Here is a 13,626-nt window from a genome sequence, read left to right as displayed (position 1 = left end):
ACAGCATTGGACTTGATTGGTGAGGTTGTTAAATGTGTTACGACATATCCCCTTCAACAATGTGAAACTGATATCCACAGCATTGGACTTGATTGGTGAGGTTGTTAAACATCTTACAACATATCCCCTTCAATAATGTGAAACTGATATCCACAGCATTGGTCTTGATTGGTGAGGTTGTTAAACGTGTTACGACATATCCCCTTCAACGATGTGAAATTGATATCCACAGCATTGGACTTGATTGGTGAGGTTGTTAAATGTGTTACAACATATCCCCTTCAACAGTGTGAAACTGATATCCACAGCATTGGACTTGATTGGTGAGGTTGTTAAACATGGTATGACATATCCCCTTCAACAATGTGAAACTGATATCCACAGCATTGGACTTGATTGGTGAGGTTGTTAAACATGTTACGACATATCCTCTTCAGCAGTGTGAAACTTATATCCACAGCATTGTACATGATAGGTGAGGTTGTTGAACATGTTACAGCATATCCCATTTAACAATGTGAAACTGATATCCACAGCATTGGACATGATAAATGAGGTTGTTAAACGTGTTACGACATATCCCCTTCAACAATGTAAAACTGATATCCACAGCATTGGACATGATAGGTGAGGTTGTTAAACATGTTACAACATATCCCCTTCAACAATGTAAAACTGATATCCACAGCATTGGACATGATAGGTGAGGTTGTTAAACATGTTACAACATATCCCTTTCCACAATGTAAAACTGATATCCACAGCATTGTACATGATAGATGAGGTTGTTAAACATGTTACAACATACCCCATTCAACAATGTAAAACTGATATCCACACCTTCAACAATGGGAAACTCATATCTACAGCATTGTACATGATAGGTGAATTCCCTCATGCACATTGTGTCTGTGCTCTAGTGGACAAAATGGGCGTGATTCAGGTGTGTTATTTCAGCTTGTTCGATGTTAGATGAGTTCAGTGATCATTGTTTCAAGGTTTATTGTCAAACATGCCTCTATCTTCAGTGAGACTTGAGGAATCTACAAATTCCCCAGTTGTCCAGTGCCGGGATTGATCCTGGTTAGCATTAGCTCACCTTACTCACTGATTGATGTTACAGGTTCGTTTGGGGAGTGGCTGAGTTATCACCCCAACTGCCTGGGCTGTGTTATCCCACTGCTTCTACAGGGAATGGAGAACCCAGAGGTTGCCACGGCAGCCACCATGGCGCTCAAGGATGTTACCAGGGAAACACTGGACCATATCCATCCATACTCTCATCAGATTCTCTCGTCCTGTAAGGTGAGGTTACCATGACAACAGCAAGCCAAAACTCATTGTGAAGCAACGGCAATGTATTAAAGCCAAAATTTACTGATGGAATGAAAGCTGTTTTAAAGGTCAAACTTATGTATTAAATCTGTGAGCTTGATCATCATTGAGTCTGACTGTTCCCTTTAAAGTAGAGTGATAGTGCTGCTCAACTTATGCATGTACATAATGACCAGTGTATTGTTGTTGATGGCAACATTGGCAGTGGATACCTAAGTGTGCACAGATGTGCAGACCTGAAGGTCATAGTTGAATAATTTTCTAAACATGCCACATAATGGAAAAAATAAACTTGGATTATATATATATATTTTTTTGATTGAAAGTTTTATGTCAAACATGAAACCATTTTCTCTTTACAGGTTGCTTTGGAGAGCAACACATTGAAGGTATGCCAACATTCAACATCTAACAGTTCTGTCGACACCCTTTTTAATCAAGCTGAGGGTAAAATTGATATATTCATGGCCGAACATAGACAACATGATGTAATAAGAGAAGTAGTGATCATGAAAATTTGTCCATTGCTTAGGCCTCAGGATCACAAAGCAATTTTAGACATAGGTCAAAATTTGAAATCACTTGAAAATTGTTATTTCTTACATAATATCAGTAACATGTATTGTAATCAGTGAGAAAGAACATGTGGTACAAGAGAGTGCAGCTGAACAGAACTCAAAAGTACCCCAGCAGAAATGTTTTCACTTCTTTTTTTTCCCTTATCTTCAAAGTTTAAAAATGTTTCCTGTGATTTCTTGACGTCAGATGTGTAATGATTTTTAAATGACACAAGTGAAAGGAATTGTACAAGCTATCAGACATATAATTATTGATGTGTGATAACAACATTTTTTAATTACATGTTTTAACTGGAAGTGCCTCACTTTGTGTAATAGTGGAGAGAGAATTTTGGAATAAGTGCCTTTCTTTGTGTAATAGTGGAGAGAGAATTTCGGAATAAGTGCCTTTCTTTGTGTAATAGTGGAGAGAGAATTTCGGAATAAGTGCCTTTCTTTGTGTAATAGTGGAGAGAGAATTTTGGAATAAGTGCCTTTCTTTGTGTAATAGTGGAGAGAGAATTTCGGAATAAGTGCCTTTCTTTGTGCAATAGTGGAGGGAGAATTTCGGAATAAGTGCCTTTCTTTGTGTAATAGTGGAGAGAGAATTTTGGAATAAGTGCCTTTCTTTGTGCAATAGTGGAGGGAGAATTTCGGAATAAGTGCCTTTCTTTGTGTAATAGTGGAGAGAGAATTTCGGAGTAAGTGCCTTTCTTTGTGTAGTAGTGGAGAGAGAATTTCGGAATAAGTGCCTTTCTTTGTGTAATAGTGGAGAGAGAATTTCGGAATAATGTGCAATATTTGTATTTCACCAAAATTTTAGGATTTTTCAAGTGTGGGCATCAGAAGTATCATTTTAAGGCCTGTACATGCTCCTGAAAGTGCATTTGGGTTAAGAACAGTAATCAGCATTGATTTTTGTTACATTCAAGAGAAAATGTCTGTATCATGTCCGCATTGGTGATACCTGATAACATTAATACTTCTGACATAACCAAGAATGTATTTCTCTGTTGCAGTAATGAGAAAACGTCCGTATCATGTCCTTATCAGTAAAATGAATATCTCTTAACATAACCAAGAATGCATTTCTGTGTTGCAGTCACGAGAAAACGTCCGTATCATGTCCTCAGTGGGTCAGGTGTTGTCCGTCATGCCTTTCTCTGATATCATGCAATACCTCAATAGTATCCTCACCGTTCATCTCAACCAACTAGAGCAATACTCAAAAGAAGTGGTGAGTCAGACTGACTTGTGTTTTCATCGGTTTACAACTGCATGACACCAGTTGTCTCCCCTTTTTACCCCTGTGCTCCAATGGCCCATTTAATTCAGAGTTCAGACCATGTGCCAGAATTGTGCGGTCACAGGCATGTGGAGACAGTCTTACACAGTATGTAGCAAACTGGAAGCCTTGAGAGTGAAAGCACTGTGATGTAAAGTGTTCTGGACAGATCCCCTCCACGCTTATTTGCTTCTCTGGCTGTACATGTATGTGACATCAGGAACTGCAAAACGAATGCACCCCAAGTCACTGTTTGCCCTCAAATTACACCCTATTAGTTTAAAATGAAAAAAATGTTAATCATCAGTTGTTACAGTTTTTGTTTGGCCTGAAATTGAAAAATTGAATTTCACTGAAAAGATTAAATTAGCGACCATTTTCACTATTTCCATATCCTTGATATGTTACTGTTTTAAATCCTGCATTTACCCTAGTTTTTGGGCAAAGTGCTGCTACTGCCCTCAGATCTGTATGGTTACGTTCAAGTATAAACCTGATTGCTATGGTGTATTTGTAAGTGAAATAATTTTCAGATAGCATAAAAGATCAGTTCAGATCAAAAGTTCTTTTCACTGTTTCTCTTCAGCCGTCAGCCACATCCAAAGCTGGTATCTTGCTCAAACTAAACATGCTGAGCTGGTTGTTTGCCTCGCTAAACACAACGCGAGACCAGGTTGAGGATGAAGAAGGAGAACAACTTCAGCAGACGAGACAAACCTCGAATGACCCCAAACCTGTAAGTATATAAGCTGTTAATACACCTTCTGAAATGCTCTAATACAAAACTTTCCGTGATTCCAGTCAAAAACTGATGGTACCCATTGTTTTGTTTCTTTCTCAAGACTCTTTCTCTTTTGTTTAGTTTTGATAATGCCTTCATTACATTTATTTAGAACCAACTTGCTTACTTTAGTAAACTGAGAAAGGATACCTTGCTTACTAGCATAGACACCAGTTACGTATGCGCATCCTGAAAATAGTTCTGTTTTTTGTTTATCCATCAGTCTACTTTATTGTAAATACGCTATCTCTGCAAGTCATATTTACCAAATTTGCGTCATGGATGAAAGAAGCCATACAGTAGAACCCTAATGATTTTCAGTGACCTTGACATAATTTTTCAATGTGAACAAGTCCTCCAAAGTTAAATGGCATAGTGCTTGTAACTAGGATATCTTTTGAAAGCATGGAGCAGAGTTAATGAGGCTTATGTCTTATATAGCTCATGTATGAGAATCATGTCCTTGAATCCTACTTTTCCTACAAGGCCATCTGGGTTGCCTTTAGCCTCCAGTGAAGCCGCTGGATACTTACTTTAGACTTAATGCTTTAATGATTATGCTTGTACTTGCTTTTAGTTCATTTGTAAATTGTGCTCAAGGTTGATTTTAAAGTTTCAGTGGAGTTTTGCACGGTATTTTTCTTCTTTGGGTGGTGACCTGCTTATTATGCCATCGATGCAGTGGGTTGAATCAGAAAGTCTGGATTACTAATGTCTACAATAAGTTGAGGGTAAGTGTGTGTAACCTTTGTATTTCTCTTGTTTTTACAGGTATTTGTGATACTACAGCAGATCTGTCCATTACTTCACACAATAATTGAGAAGTGGATTAATGATGCAGGTGTGATTGAGGTGAGTTGACTGCTGACGTGCTAATGTTAAATTCACTGTGTGTTCTCACCTGAAGTGTAATTGAGGTGAGTTGACTGCTGACATGCTAATGTTAAATTCACTGTGTGTTCTCACCTGAAGTGTAATTGAGGTGAGTTGACTGCTGACATGCTAATGTTAAATTCACTGTGTGTTCTCACCTGAAGTGTGATTGAGGTGAGTTGACTGCTGAAATGCTAATGTTAAATCCACTGTGTGTTCTCACCTGAAGTGTGATTGAGGTGAGTTGACTGCTGACATGCTAATGTTAAATCCACTGTGTGTTCTCACCTGAAGTGTGATTGAGGTGAGTTGACTGCTGACATGCTAATGTTAAATCCACTGTGTGTTCTCACCTGAAGTGTGATTGAGGTGAGTTGACTGCTGACATGCTAATGTTAAATCCACTGTGTGTTCTCACCTGAAGTGTGATTGAGGTGAGTTGACTGCTGACATGCTAATGTTAAATCCACTGTGTGTTCTCACCTGAAGTGTGATTGAGGTGAATTGACTGCTGACATGCTAATGTTAAATCCACTGTGTGTTCTCACCTGAAGTGTGATTGAGGTGAGTTGACTGCTGACATGCTAATGTTAAATCCACTGTGTGTTCTCACCTGAAGTGTGATTGAGGTGAGTTGACTGCTGGCATGCTAATGTTAAATCCACTGTATGTTCGCAACTGAAGGTTTGAATCTAGTTGCCGTTTCTTGATTTAGATGCTCTCCCCTAAGCCTGTGCAGTCCCATTCTCCCCACGCTGATGTCCCCTAAGCCTGTGCAGTCCCATTCACCTGATGCTAATGTCCCCTAAGCCTGTGCAGTCTCATTCTCCTGACGCCGATGTCCCCAAAGCCTGTACAGCCCCATTCTCCTAACAATGATGTCCCCTGAGCCTGTGCAGTCCCATTCTCCTGACGCTGATGTGCCCTGAGCCTGTGCAGCCCAATTCTCCTGACGCTGATGTGCCCTGAGCCTGTGCAGCCCCATTCTCCTGACGCTGATGTGCCCTGAGCCTGTGCAGCCCCATTCTCCTGACGCTGATGTGCCCTGAGCCTGTGCAGCCCAATTCTCCTGACGCTGATGTCCCCTGAGCCTGTGCAGCCCCATTCTCCTGACGCTGATGTGCCCTGAGCCTGTGCAGCCCCATTCTCCTGACGCTGATGTGCCCTGAGCCTGTGCAGTCCCATTCTCCTAACGCTGATGTCCCCAAAGCCTGTGCAGCCCCATTCTCCTGACACTGATGTGCCCTGAGCCTGTGCAGCCCCATTCTCCTGACGCTTATGTCCCCTGAGCCTGTACAGCCCCATTCTCGTGACGCTGATGTGCCCTGAGCCTGTGCAGCCCCATTCTCCTGACGCTGATGTGCCCTGAGCCTGTGCAGCCCCATATTTTCCTGACGCTGATGTCCCCTGATCCTGTACAGCCCCATTCTCCTGACGCTGATGTGCCCTGAGCCTGTGCAGCCCCATATTTTCCTGACGCTGATGTCCCCTGATCCTGTACAGCCCCATTCTCCTGACGCTTATGTCCCCTGAGCCTGTACAGCCCCATTCTCCTGACGCTGATGTGCCCTGAACCTGTGCAGCCCCATTCTCCTGATGCTGATGCCCCCTGAGCCTGTGCAGCCCTATTCTCATGACACTGATGTCCCCTAAGCCTGTGCAGCCCAATTCTCCTGACGCTTATGTGCCCTGAGCCTGTGCAGCCCCATTCTCGTGACGCTGATGTGCCCTGAGCCTGTGCAGCCCCATTCTCCTGACGCTGATGTGCCCTGAGCCTGTGCAGCCCCATATTTTCCTGACGCTGATGTCCCCTGATCCTGTACAGCCCCATTCTCCTGACGCTGATGTGCCCTGAGCCTGTGCAGCCCCAAATTTTCCTGACGCTGATGTCCCCTGATCCTGTACAGCCCCATTCTCCTGACGCTGATGTCCCCTGAGCCTGTACAGCCCCATTCTCCTGACGCTGATGTGCCCTGAACCTGTGCAGCCCCATTCTCCTGATGCTGATGTCCCCTAAGCCTGTGCAGCCCAATTCTCCTGACGCTTATGTGCCCTGAGCCTGTGCAGCCCCATTCTCGTGAAGCTGATGTGCCCTGAGCCTGTGCAGCCCCATTCTCCTGATGCTGATGTCCCCTGAGCCTGTGCAGCCCCATTCTCCTGACGCTGATGTGCCCTGAGCCTGTGCAGCCCCATTCTGCTGACGCTGATGTCCCCTGAGCCTGTGCAGCCCCATTCTCCTGACGCTGATGTGCCCTGAGCCTGTGCAGCCCAATTCTCCTGACGCTTATGTGCCCTGAGCCTGTGCAGCCCCATTCTCCTGACGCTGATGTCCCCTGAGCCTGTACAGCCCCATTCTTGTGACGCTGATGTGCCCTGAGCCTGTGCAGCCCCATTCTCCTGACGCTGATGTCCCCTGAGCCTGTGCAGCCCCATTCTCCTGACGCTGGTGTGCCCTGAGCCTGTGCAGCCCTATTCTCATGACACTGATGTCCCCTAAGCCTGTGCAGCCCAATTCTCCTGACGCTTATGTGCCCTGAGCCTGTGCAGCCCTATTCTCCTGACGCTGATGTGCCCTGAGCCTGTGCAGCCCCATTCTCATGACGCTGATGTGCCCTGAGCCTGTGCAGTCCCATTCTCCTGACGCTGATGTGCCCTGAGCCTGTGCAGCTCCATTCTCCTGACGCTGATGTCCCCTGAGCCTGTGCAATCCCATTCTCCTGACGCTGATGTCCCCTGAGCCTGTACAGCCCCATTCTCCTGACACTGATGTGCCCTGAGCCTGTGCAGCCCCATTCTCCTGACGTTGATGTCCCCTAAGCCTGTGCAGCCCCATTCTCCTGACGCTGATGTGCCCTGAGCCTGTGCAGCCCCATTCTTCTGACGCTGATGTCCCCTAAGCCTGTACAGCCCAATTCTCCTGACGCTGATGTCCCATGAGCCTGTGCAGCCCCATTCTCCTGACGTTGATGTCCCCTGAGCCTGTGCAGCCCCATTCTCCTGACGCTTATGTCCCCTGAGCCTGTGCAGTCCCATTCTCCTGACGCTGATATCCCCTGAGCCTGTGCAATCCCATTCTCCTGACACTGATGTGCCCTGAGCCTGTGCAGTCCCATTCTCCTGACGCTGATGTCCCCAAAGCCTGTGCAGCCCCATTCTCCTGACGCCGATGTGCCCTGAGCCTGTGCAGCCCCATTCTCCTGATGCTGATGTCCCCTGAGCCTGTGCAGCCCCATTCTCCTGACGCTTATGTCCCCTGAGCCTGTGCAGCCCCATTCTCCTAACGCGCCTGGGAACTAGTCACTGATCCCATCAATTCCAATATCTGGATATTAGTCACTGTCCCATCAATTCCCATGCCTGGATACTAGTCACTGATCCCATCAATTGCAATGCCTGGATACTAGTCACTGATCCCATCAATTGCAATGCCTGGATACTAGTCACTGATCCCATCAATTGCAATGCCTGGATACTAGTCACTGATCCCATCAATTGCAATGCCTGGATACTAGTCACTGATCCCATCAATTCTAATGCCTAGACACTAGTCACTGATCCCATCAATTCCCATGTCTGGATACTAGTCACTGATCCCATCAATTCCCATGCCTAGATACTAGTCACGGATCCCATCAATTCCCATGCCTAGATACTAGTCACGGATCCCATCAATTACAGTGCCTGGATACTAGTCACTGATCCCATCAATCCCCATGCGTGGATACTAGTCACGGATCCCATCAATCCCCTTGCCTAGATACTAGTCACTGATCCCATCAATTCCCATGCCTGGATACTAGTCACTGATCCCATCAATTCCATTGCCTAGATACTAGTCACTGATCCCATCAATTCCCATGCCTGGATACTAGTCATTGATCCCATCAATTCCCATGCCTAGATACTAGTCACTGATCCCATCAATTCCCATGCCTGGATACTAGTCACTGATCCCATCAATTCCCATGCCTAGATACTAGTCACTGATCCCATCAATTCCCATGCCTGGATACTAGTCACTGATCCCATCAATTCCCATGCCTAGATACTAGTCACGGATCCCATCAATAACAGTGCCTGGATACTAGTCACTGATCCCATCAATTCCATTGCTTGGATACTAGTCACTGATCCCATCAATTCCCATGCCTAGATACTAGTCACTGATCCCATCAATTCCCATGCCTGGATATTAGTCACTGATCCCATCAATTCCATTGCCTAGATACTAGTCACTGATCCCATCAATTCCAATGCCTAGATACTAGTTGTAATGTCTAAGTTTTAGGCCGTATCGATACCCCCTACTGGTTATGTAACATGAGCTAGTCCGGCTCCATGGTAACAAGCGGAAAGTCCGCCATCATGTGGAACAAGCCTGAGTATTGACATGTTTTTACAGAAATAAATTATAGACTTCAAATAACATTGGGTTCCCCCGGGCTCTGCCTGGTTTCCTCCCACCATAAAGCTGGGCGCCATCGTATAAGTGAAATATTCTTGAGTACGGCGTAGAACACCAATCAAATAAATAAATAAATCAGATTACACACCCCATGAACACCACTAGCAAATTTTGTACCGAAACCTTGAGCAAGGTCAAGCTAACAGGCGTCATGGTGACAAGGCAGCAGGTGATCTCAGAAAGAACAAAAGTCTAAACCTTGGCTTCCATTGATACTGTAGACCCTAATTCTTCAACCGCCATCATGTGAAACAAGCCTGAATACAGCCGTCAAGTGTGTCACCAAATAAACTGTTTTTGTTCGTCTATACACAATTAATTAAGACATTATACTAGTCACTGATGGGATCAATCAGACTGACTTAGTGATCTCCCCTTACTTGGGTTGTATCTAGCACCTGTTGCCAAGAATGTGGCTTTGTGCCACAGTAGGTGCACTCCTTCGTCCAGCCATGGCTGTGCTTTGTTAAACAATCAGAGTTAATTAAGGGCATTAGCTTAATACAAGACCGGGTTAACACGTGAACAAGTTGAAGAAATGGGTACAGTAGGTAGTTAAATCAAGCATAAAACTCTATCTTTCATCTTATGTTTATCGACACAAGAAACATAATAAGTTTTTTGCTGGATTCTGTGAAGACCTGACGTTGACAAACCCCTCAAAGCATAAATTATTGCCATAATTAAAAAAATTAAGGTGGCTCAATTGACTTGTGAAAATCTGACAAGATATCATTGATCACAGCATTAAAATTCCCAACTTTGCAGGCAGTTTGTGAACTGTTTAAGAGGGCATTACGGACACTGATGGAGGACTTTGCTCCCATCTGTAACCAGGTGACGCAGATGTTGATGGAGATGTACCAGACTGTGCCCTACGCAGCTATACTCGACATTTCTAAACAGGTCAGCTCAGGCCTTTGGGCAGATATTACTACATTGTAAGGTTATTCCCAGAATTTGGGCAAAAGTTTAGATGGTTTATCGTACTTCAACCTTAAATTTACTGTACGTGAACAAAATTATGTTCTTCCCAATGTAAATACAGCAGATGGATGAATGAAAGGCGTGGGTTTTGTTATAATGAGTTTGGTTTGTTATTTCAGCTGATAGTACTGTTCAGTACTGAGAAGGAAATGGAGAACACAACAAAAGGCTTATTCAGTGCAGTTTGTGGGAAGACGTTAACATTATTCCAGTCAGGGGCAGGTAACTACAGTATTGACATGTTTTTACAGAAATAAATTATAGACTTCAAATAACATTGGGTTTCCCCCAGGCTCTGCCCGGTTTCCTCCCACCATAAAGCTGGGCGCCATCGTATAAGTGAAATATTCTTGAGTACGGCGTAGAACACCAATCAAATAAATAAATAAATCAGATAACATACCCCATGAACACCACTAGCAAATTTTGTACCGAAACCTTGAGCAAGGTCAAGCTAACAGGTGTCATGGTGACAAGGCAGCAAGTGATGTCAGAAAGAACAAAAGTCTCAGCCTTGTCTAAACCTTGAAACATTCTGTGAGAACTGTGGGGAGTAGAGAAATAATCAGCCTCCAAGGTGAGAGGGTTAGCAGGCCAGGTTTCCTTCGGGCTCTGCCAGGTTTCCTCCCACCATAATGGTGGCCAGCGTTGTTCAAGTGAAATATTCTTGAGTACAGCGTAAATCACCATTCAGATAAATAAAGGAATAAAGTTTAGTGGTGGCAGTGATGTGAAGTGAGTATAGGCATTGGCATCTGCGCAGTGAGGACTATGATTGAGTAACCTTAAAAGTCCTTGTTTTATTGAGTTATTTACATATATTTAGTAAGTTTTTTTGGTTTTTTTTGACAGCCATCCGCTTGTAGTAACTTTGTATCTTTGTTTTGCACGTGTTAAACCAGTGTTGTGGGCCTCCGTGGCTCAGTCGGTTAGCGCGCTAGCGCAGCGTAATGACCCAGGAGCCTCTCACCAACTCGCTGTGAGTTCAAGTCCAGCTTATGCTGGCTTCCTCTCTGGCTGTAAGTGGGAAAGTCTGTCAGCAACCTCCGGATGGTCGTGGGTTTCCCCCGGGCTGTGCTCAGTTTCCACCCACCATAATGCTGGCCGCCGTCGTATAAGTGAAATATTCTTGAGTACGGCGTAAAACACCAATCAAAAATAAAATAAATAAATAAACCAGTGTTGGTTTCTGACACAACACATGTTAGTGTATGATTGAAAACATGTAATCTATGAGATACTCAGGTGTGAACCAGTGTTTTGTTGTTGTGTACTTACAGGTATTCAGGAGCACACAGATGTTGTGGAACAGTTCATGGGCTTCCTGGCTCAGGTACTTCTACAACTCTTACAGCAGAAGAAACTATTAAATATCTGCCCATGAGTTATCAGTCCATAGTCGTCGTTGATTAGTCTGTTCAATTTAAATGCAACTTTTATTTATTTTTTGTAAAAACTTAATCAGGTACCCTGCCTACTCATGTCGATAAAGGCATGGCTCATGGGGCAGTGTATATTAGGCACTCCGGTTTCCTTCATCCATAAACCTAACTACCATCATTTATTTATTTATTTGTTTTGTGTTTTATACCTTGCTCAAGAATATTTCACTTATACGACGATGGCCAGCATTATGGTGGGAGGAAAACAAATGTCCTTGGTGATCCATAGGTTGCTGGCAGTCCGACTGCCATCATATAAGTGAACACTTGATGAATATAGTGGTTAATAACAATCAAATTATTAATGAAATCAAATATAAACTTGAAAAAATGCTTTTGTACTTTCAGATGTTTTTTAGGGGGGATGGGGGGGGGGGGGGTAGTTTATTTACATTGATATTCACTGTTTCATTTTAAATTGACATATTTCTTAATCAGATATGGAAGAAAAGATTTGTTTAATGAAGTCACTTACATACTCAGTTCAGTTGTCAGGTAACATGACTTTCTTTTTTGTTTTTTTAGATGACAAAGAAATGCAGGCATTTGGTCACAAAAGAAACTTGTAGTTTAGAGGGACTTTTCCAAGCAGGTAAGGCATAATCAGGTTCCTTTTCACCATTTTCACTTCCTGCTCTTCTCAGATAGTGTCAGGTTCCTCACAGTATGAAGTATGTGATCGTCTGCGCATACATTAAATTGAGATATTTTGATAAGCTGAAGGGTTACCTCACTACCTCAGTTTGAGAGTTTGCTGGCTTTATAGTAGACAGTAGTTCTGGCTGCCTGGCTCTCAGTATACTCTGGTGCCTGGGTGGGGCAGGAATTCTGGCTGGCTGGCTTTCAGTATGCTCTGGTCACTGGGTTGTTCAGGAGGTCTAGCTAGCCCACTCCTAGGAGTTTTGGCAGGCCCGCTCTTAGTATGCTGTGGTGACTTCACTAAGCCATGTGTGTTAGCCAGCCAGCTTTCAGTATGCTCTGGTGAGTGAGTGGGCCAGGAGATTTGGCAGGCCCGCTCTTAGTATGCTGTGGTGACTTCACTAAGCCATGTGTGTTAGCCAGCCCGCTTTCAGTATGCTCTGGTGAGTGAGTGGGCCAGGAGTTTTGGCAGGCCCGCTCTTAGTATGCTGTGGTGACTTCAATAAGCCATGTGTGTTAGCCAGCCCACTTTCAGTGTGCTCTGGTGAGTGAGTGGACCAGGAGTTTTGGCAGGCCCGCTCCTAGTATGCTGTGGCGACTTCACTAAGCCATGTGTGTTAGCCAGCCAGCTTTCAGTATGCTCTGGTGAGTGAGTGGGCCAGGAGTTTTGGCAGGCCCGCTCTTAGTATGCTTGGTGACTTCACTAAGCCATGTGTGTTAGCCAGCCCACTTTCAGTGTGCTCTGGTGAGTGAGTGGACCAGGAGTTTTGGCAGGCCCGCTCTTAGTATGCTGTGGTGACTTCACTAAGCCATGTGTGTTAGCCAGCCCGCTTTCAGTGTGCTCTGGTGAGTGAGTGGACCAGGAGTTTTGGCAGGCCCTCTCTTAGTATGCTGTGGTGACTTCACTAAGCCATGTGTGTTAGCCAGCCCACTTTCAGTATGCTCTGGTGAGTGAGTGGACCAGGAGTTTTGGCAGGCCCGCTCTTAGTATGCTGTGGTGACTTCACTAAGCCATGTGTGTTAGCCAGCCCGCTTTCAGTATGCTCTGGTGAGTGAGTGGGCCAGGAGTTTTGGCAGGCCCGCTCTTAGTATGCTGTGGTGACTTCACTAAGCCATGTGTGTTAGCCAGCCCACTTTCAGTATGCTCTGGTGAGTGAGTGGGCCAGGAGTTTTGGCAGGCCCGCTCTTAGTATGCTGTGGTGACTTCACTAAGCCATGTGTGTTAGCCAGCCAGCTTTCAGTATGCTCTGGTGAGTGAGTGG

The 13,626-nt window shown here is 44.6% G+C and overlaps 1 protein-coding gene across 1 annotated transcript in view; it reads left to right on the top strand.

Annotated features, from left to right (window-relative positions):
- Positions 1–13,626, top strand: part of LOC135469884 (importin-13-like) — a 46,565-nt gene that overhangs the window by 23,252 nt on the left and 9,687 nt on the right. Inside the window, exons 17-25 of the mRNA XM_064748516.1 lie at positions 1,124–1,305; positions 1,698–1,724; positions 2,995–3,129; positions 3,764–3,913; positions 4,730–4,810; positions 10,065–10,202; positions 10,403–10,505; positions 11,564–11,616; positions 12,251–12,317. Coding sequence (XP_064604586.1) covers positions 1,124–1,305; positions 1,698–1,724; positions 2,995–3,129; positions 3,764–3,913; positions 4,730–4,810; positions 10,065–10,202; positions 10,403–10,505; positions 11,564–11,616; positions 12,251–12,317 — 936 coding nt within the window. The remainder of the gene's footprint in view (positions 1–1,123; positions 1,306–1,697; positions 1,725–2,994; positions 3,130–3,763; positions 3,914–4,729; positions 4,811–10,064; positions 10,203–10,402; positions 10,506–11,563; positions 11,617–12,250; positions 12,318–13,626) is intronic.

Source organism: Liolophura sinensis, chromosome 7, assembly GCF_032854445.1.
Source record: "Liolophura sinensis isolate JHLJ2023 chromosome 7, CUHK_Ljap_v2, whole genome shotgun sequence".
Classification (NCBI taxonomy): domain Eukaryota; kingdom Metazoa; phylum Mollusca; class Polyplacophora; order Chitonida; family Chitonidae; genus Liolophura; species Liolophura sinensis.
The sequence above is the reverse complement of the archived record's forward strand: the minus strand, read 5'-3'. Positions and strand labels throughout refer to the sequence as shown.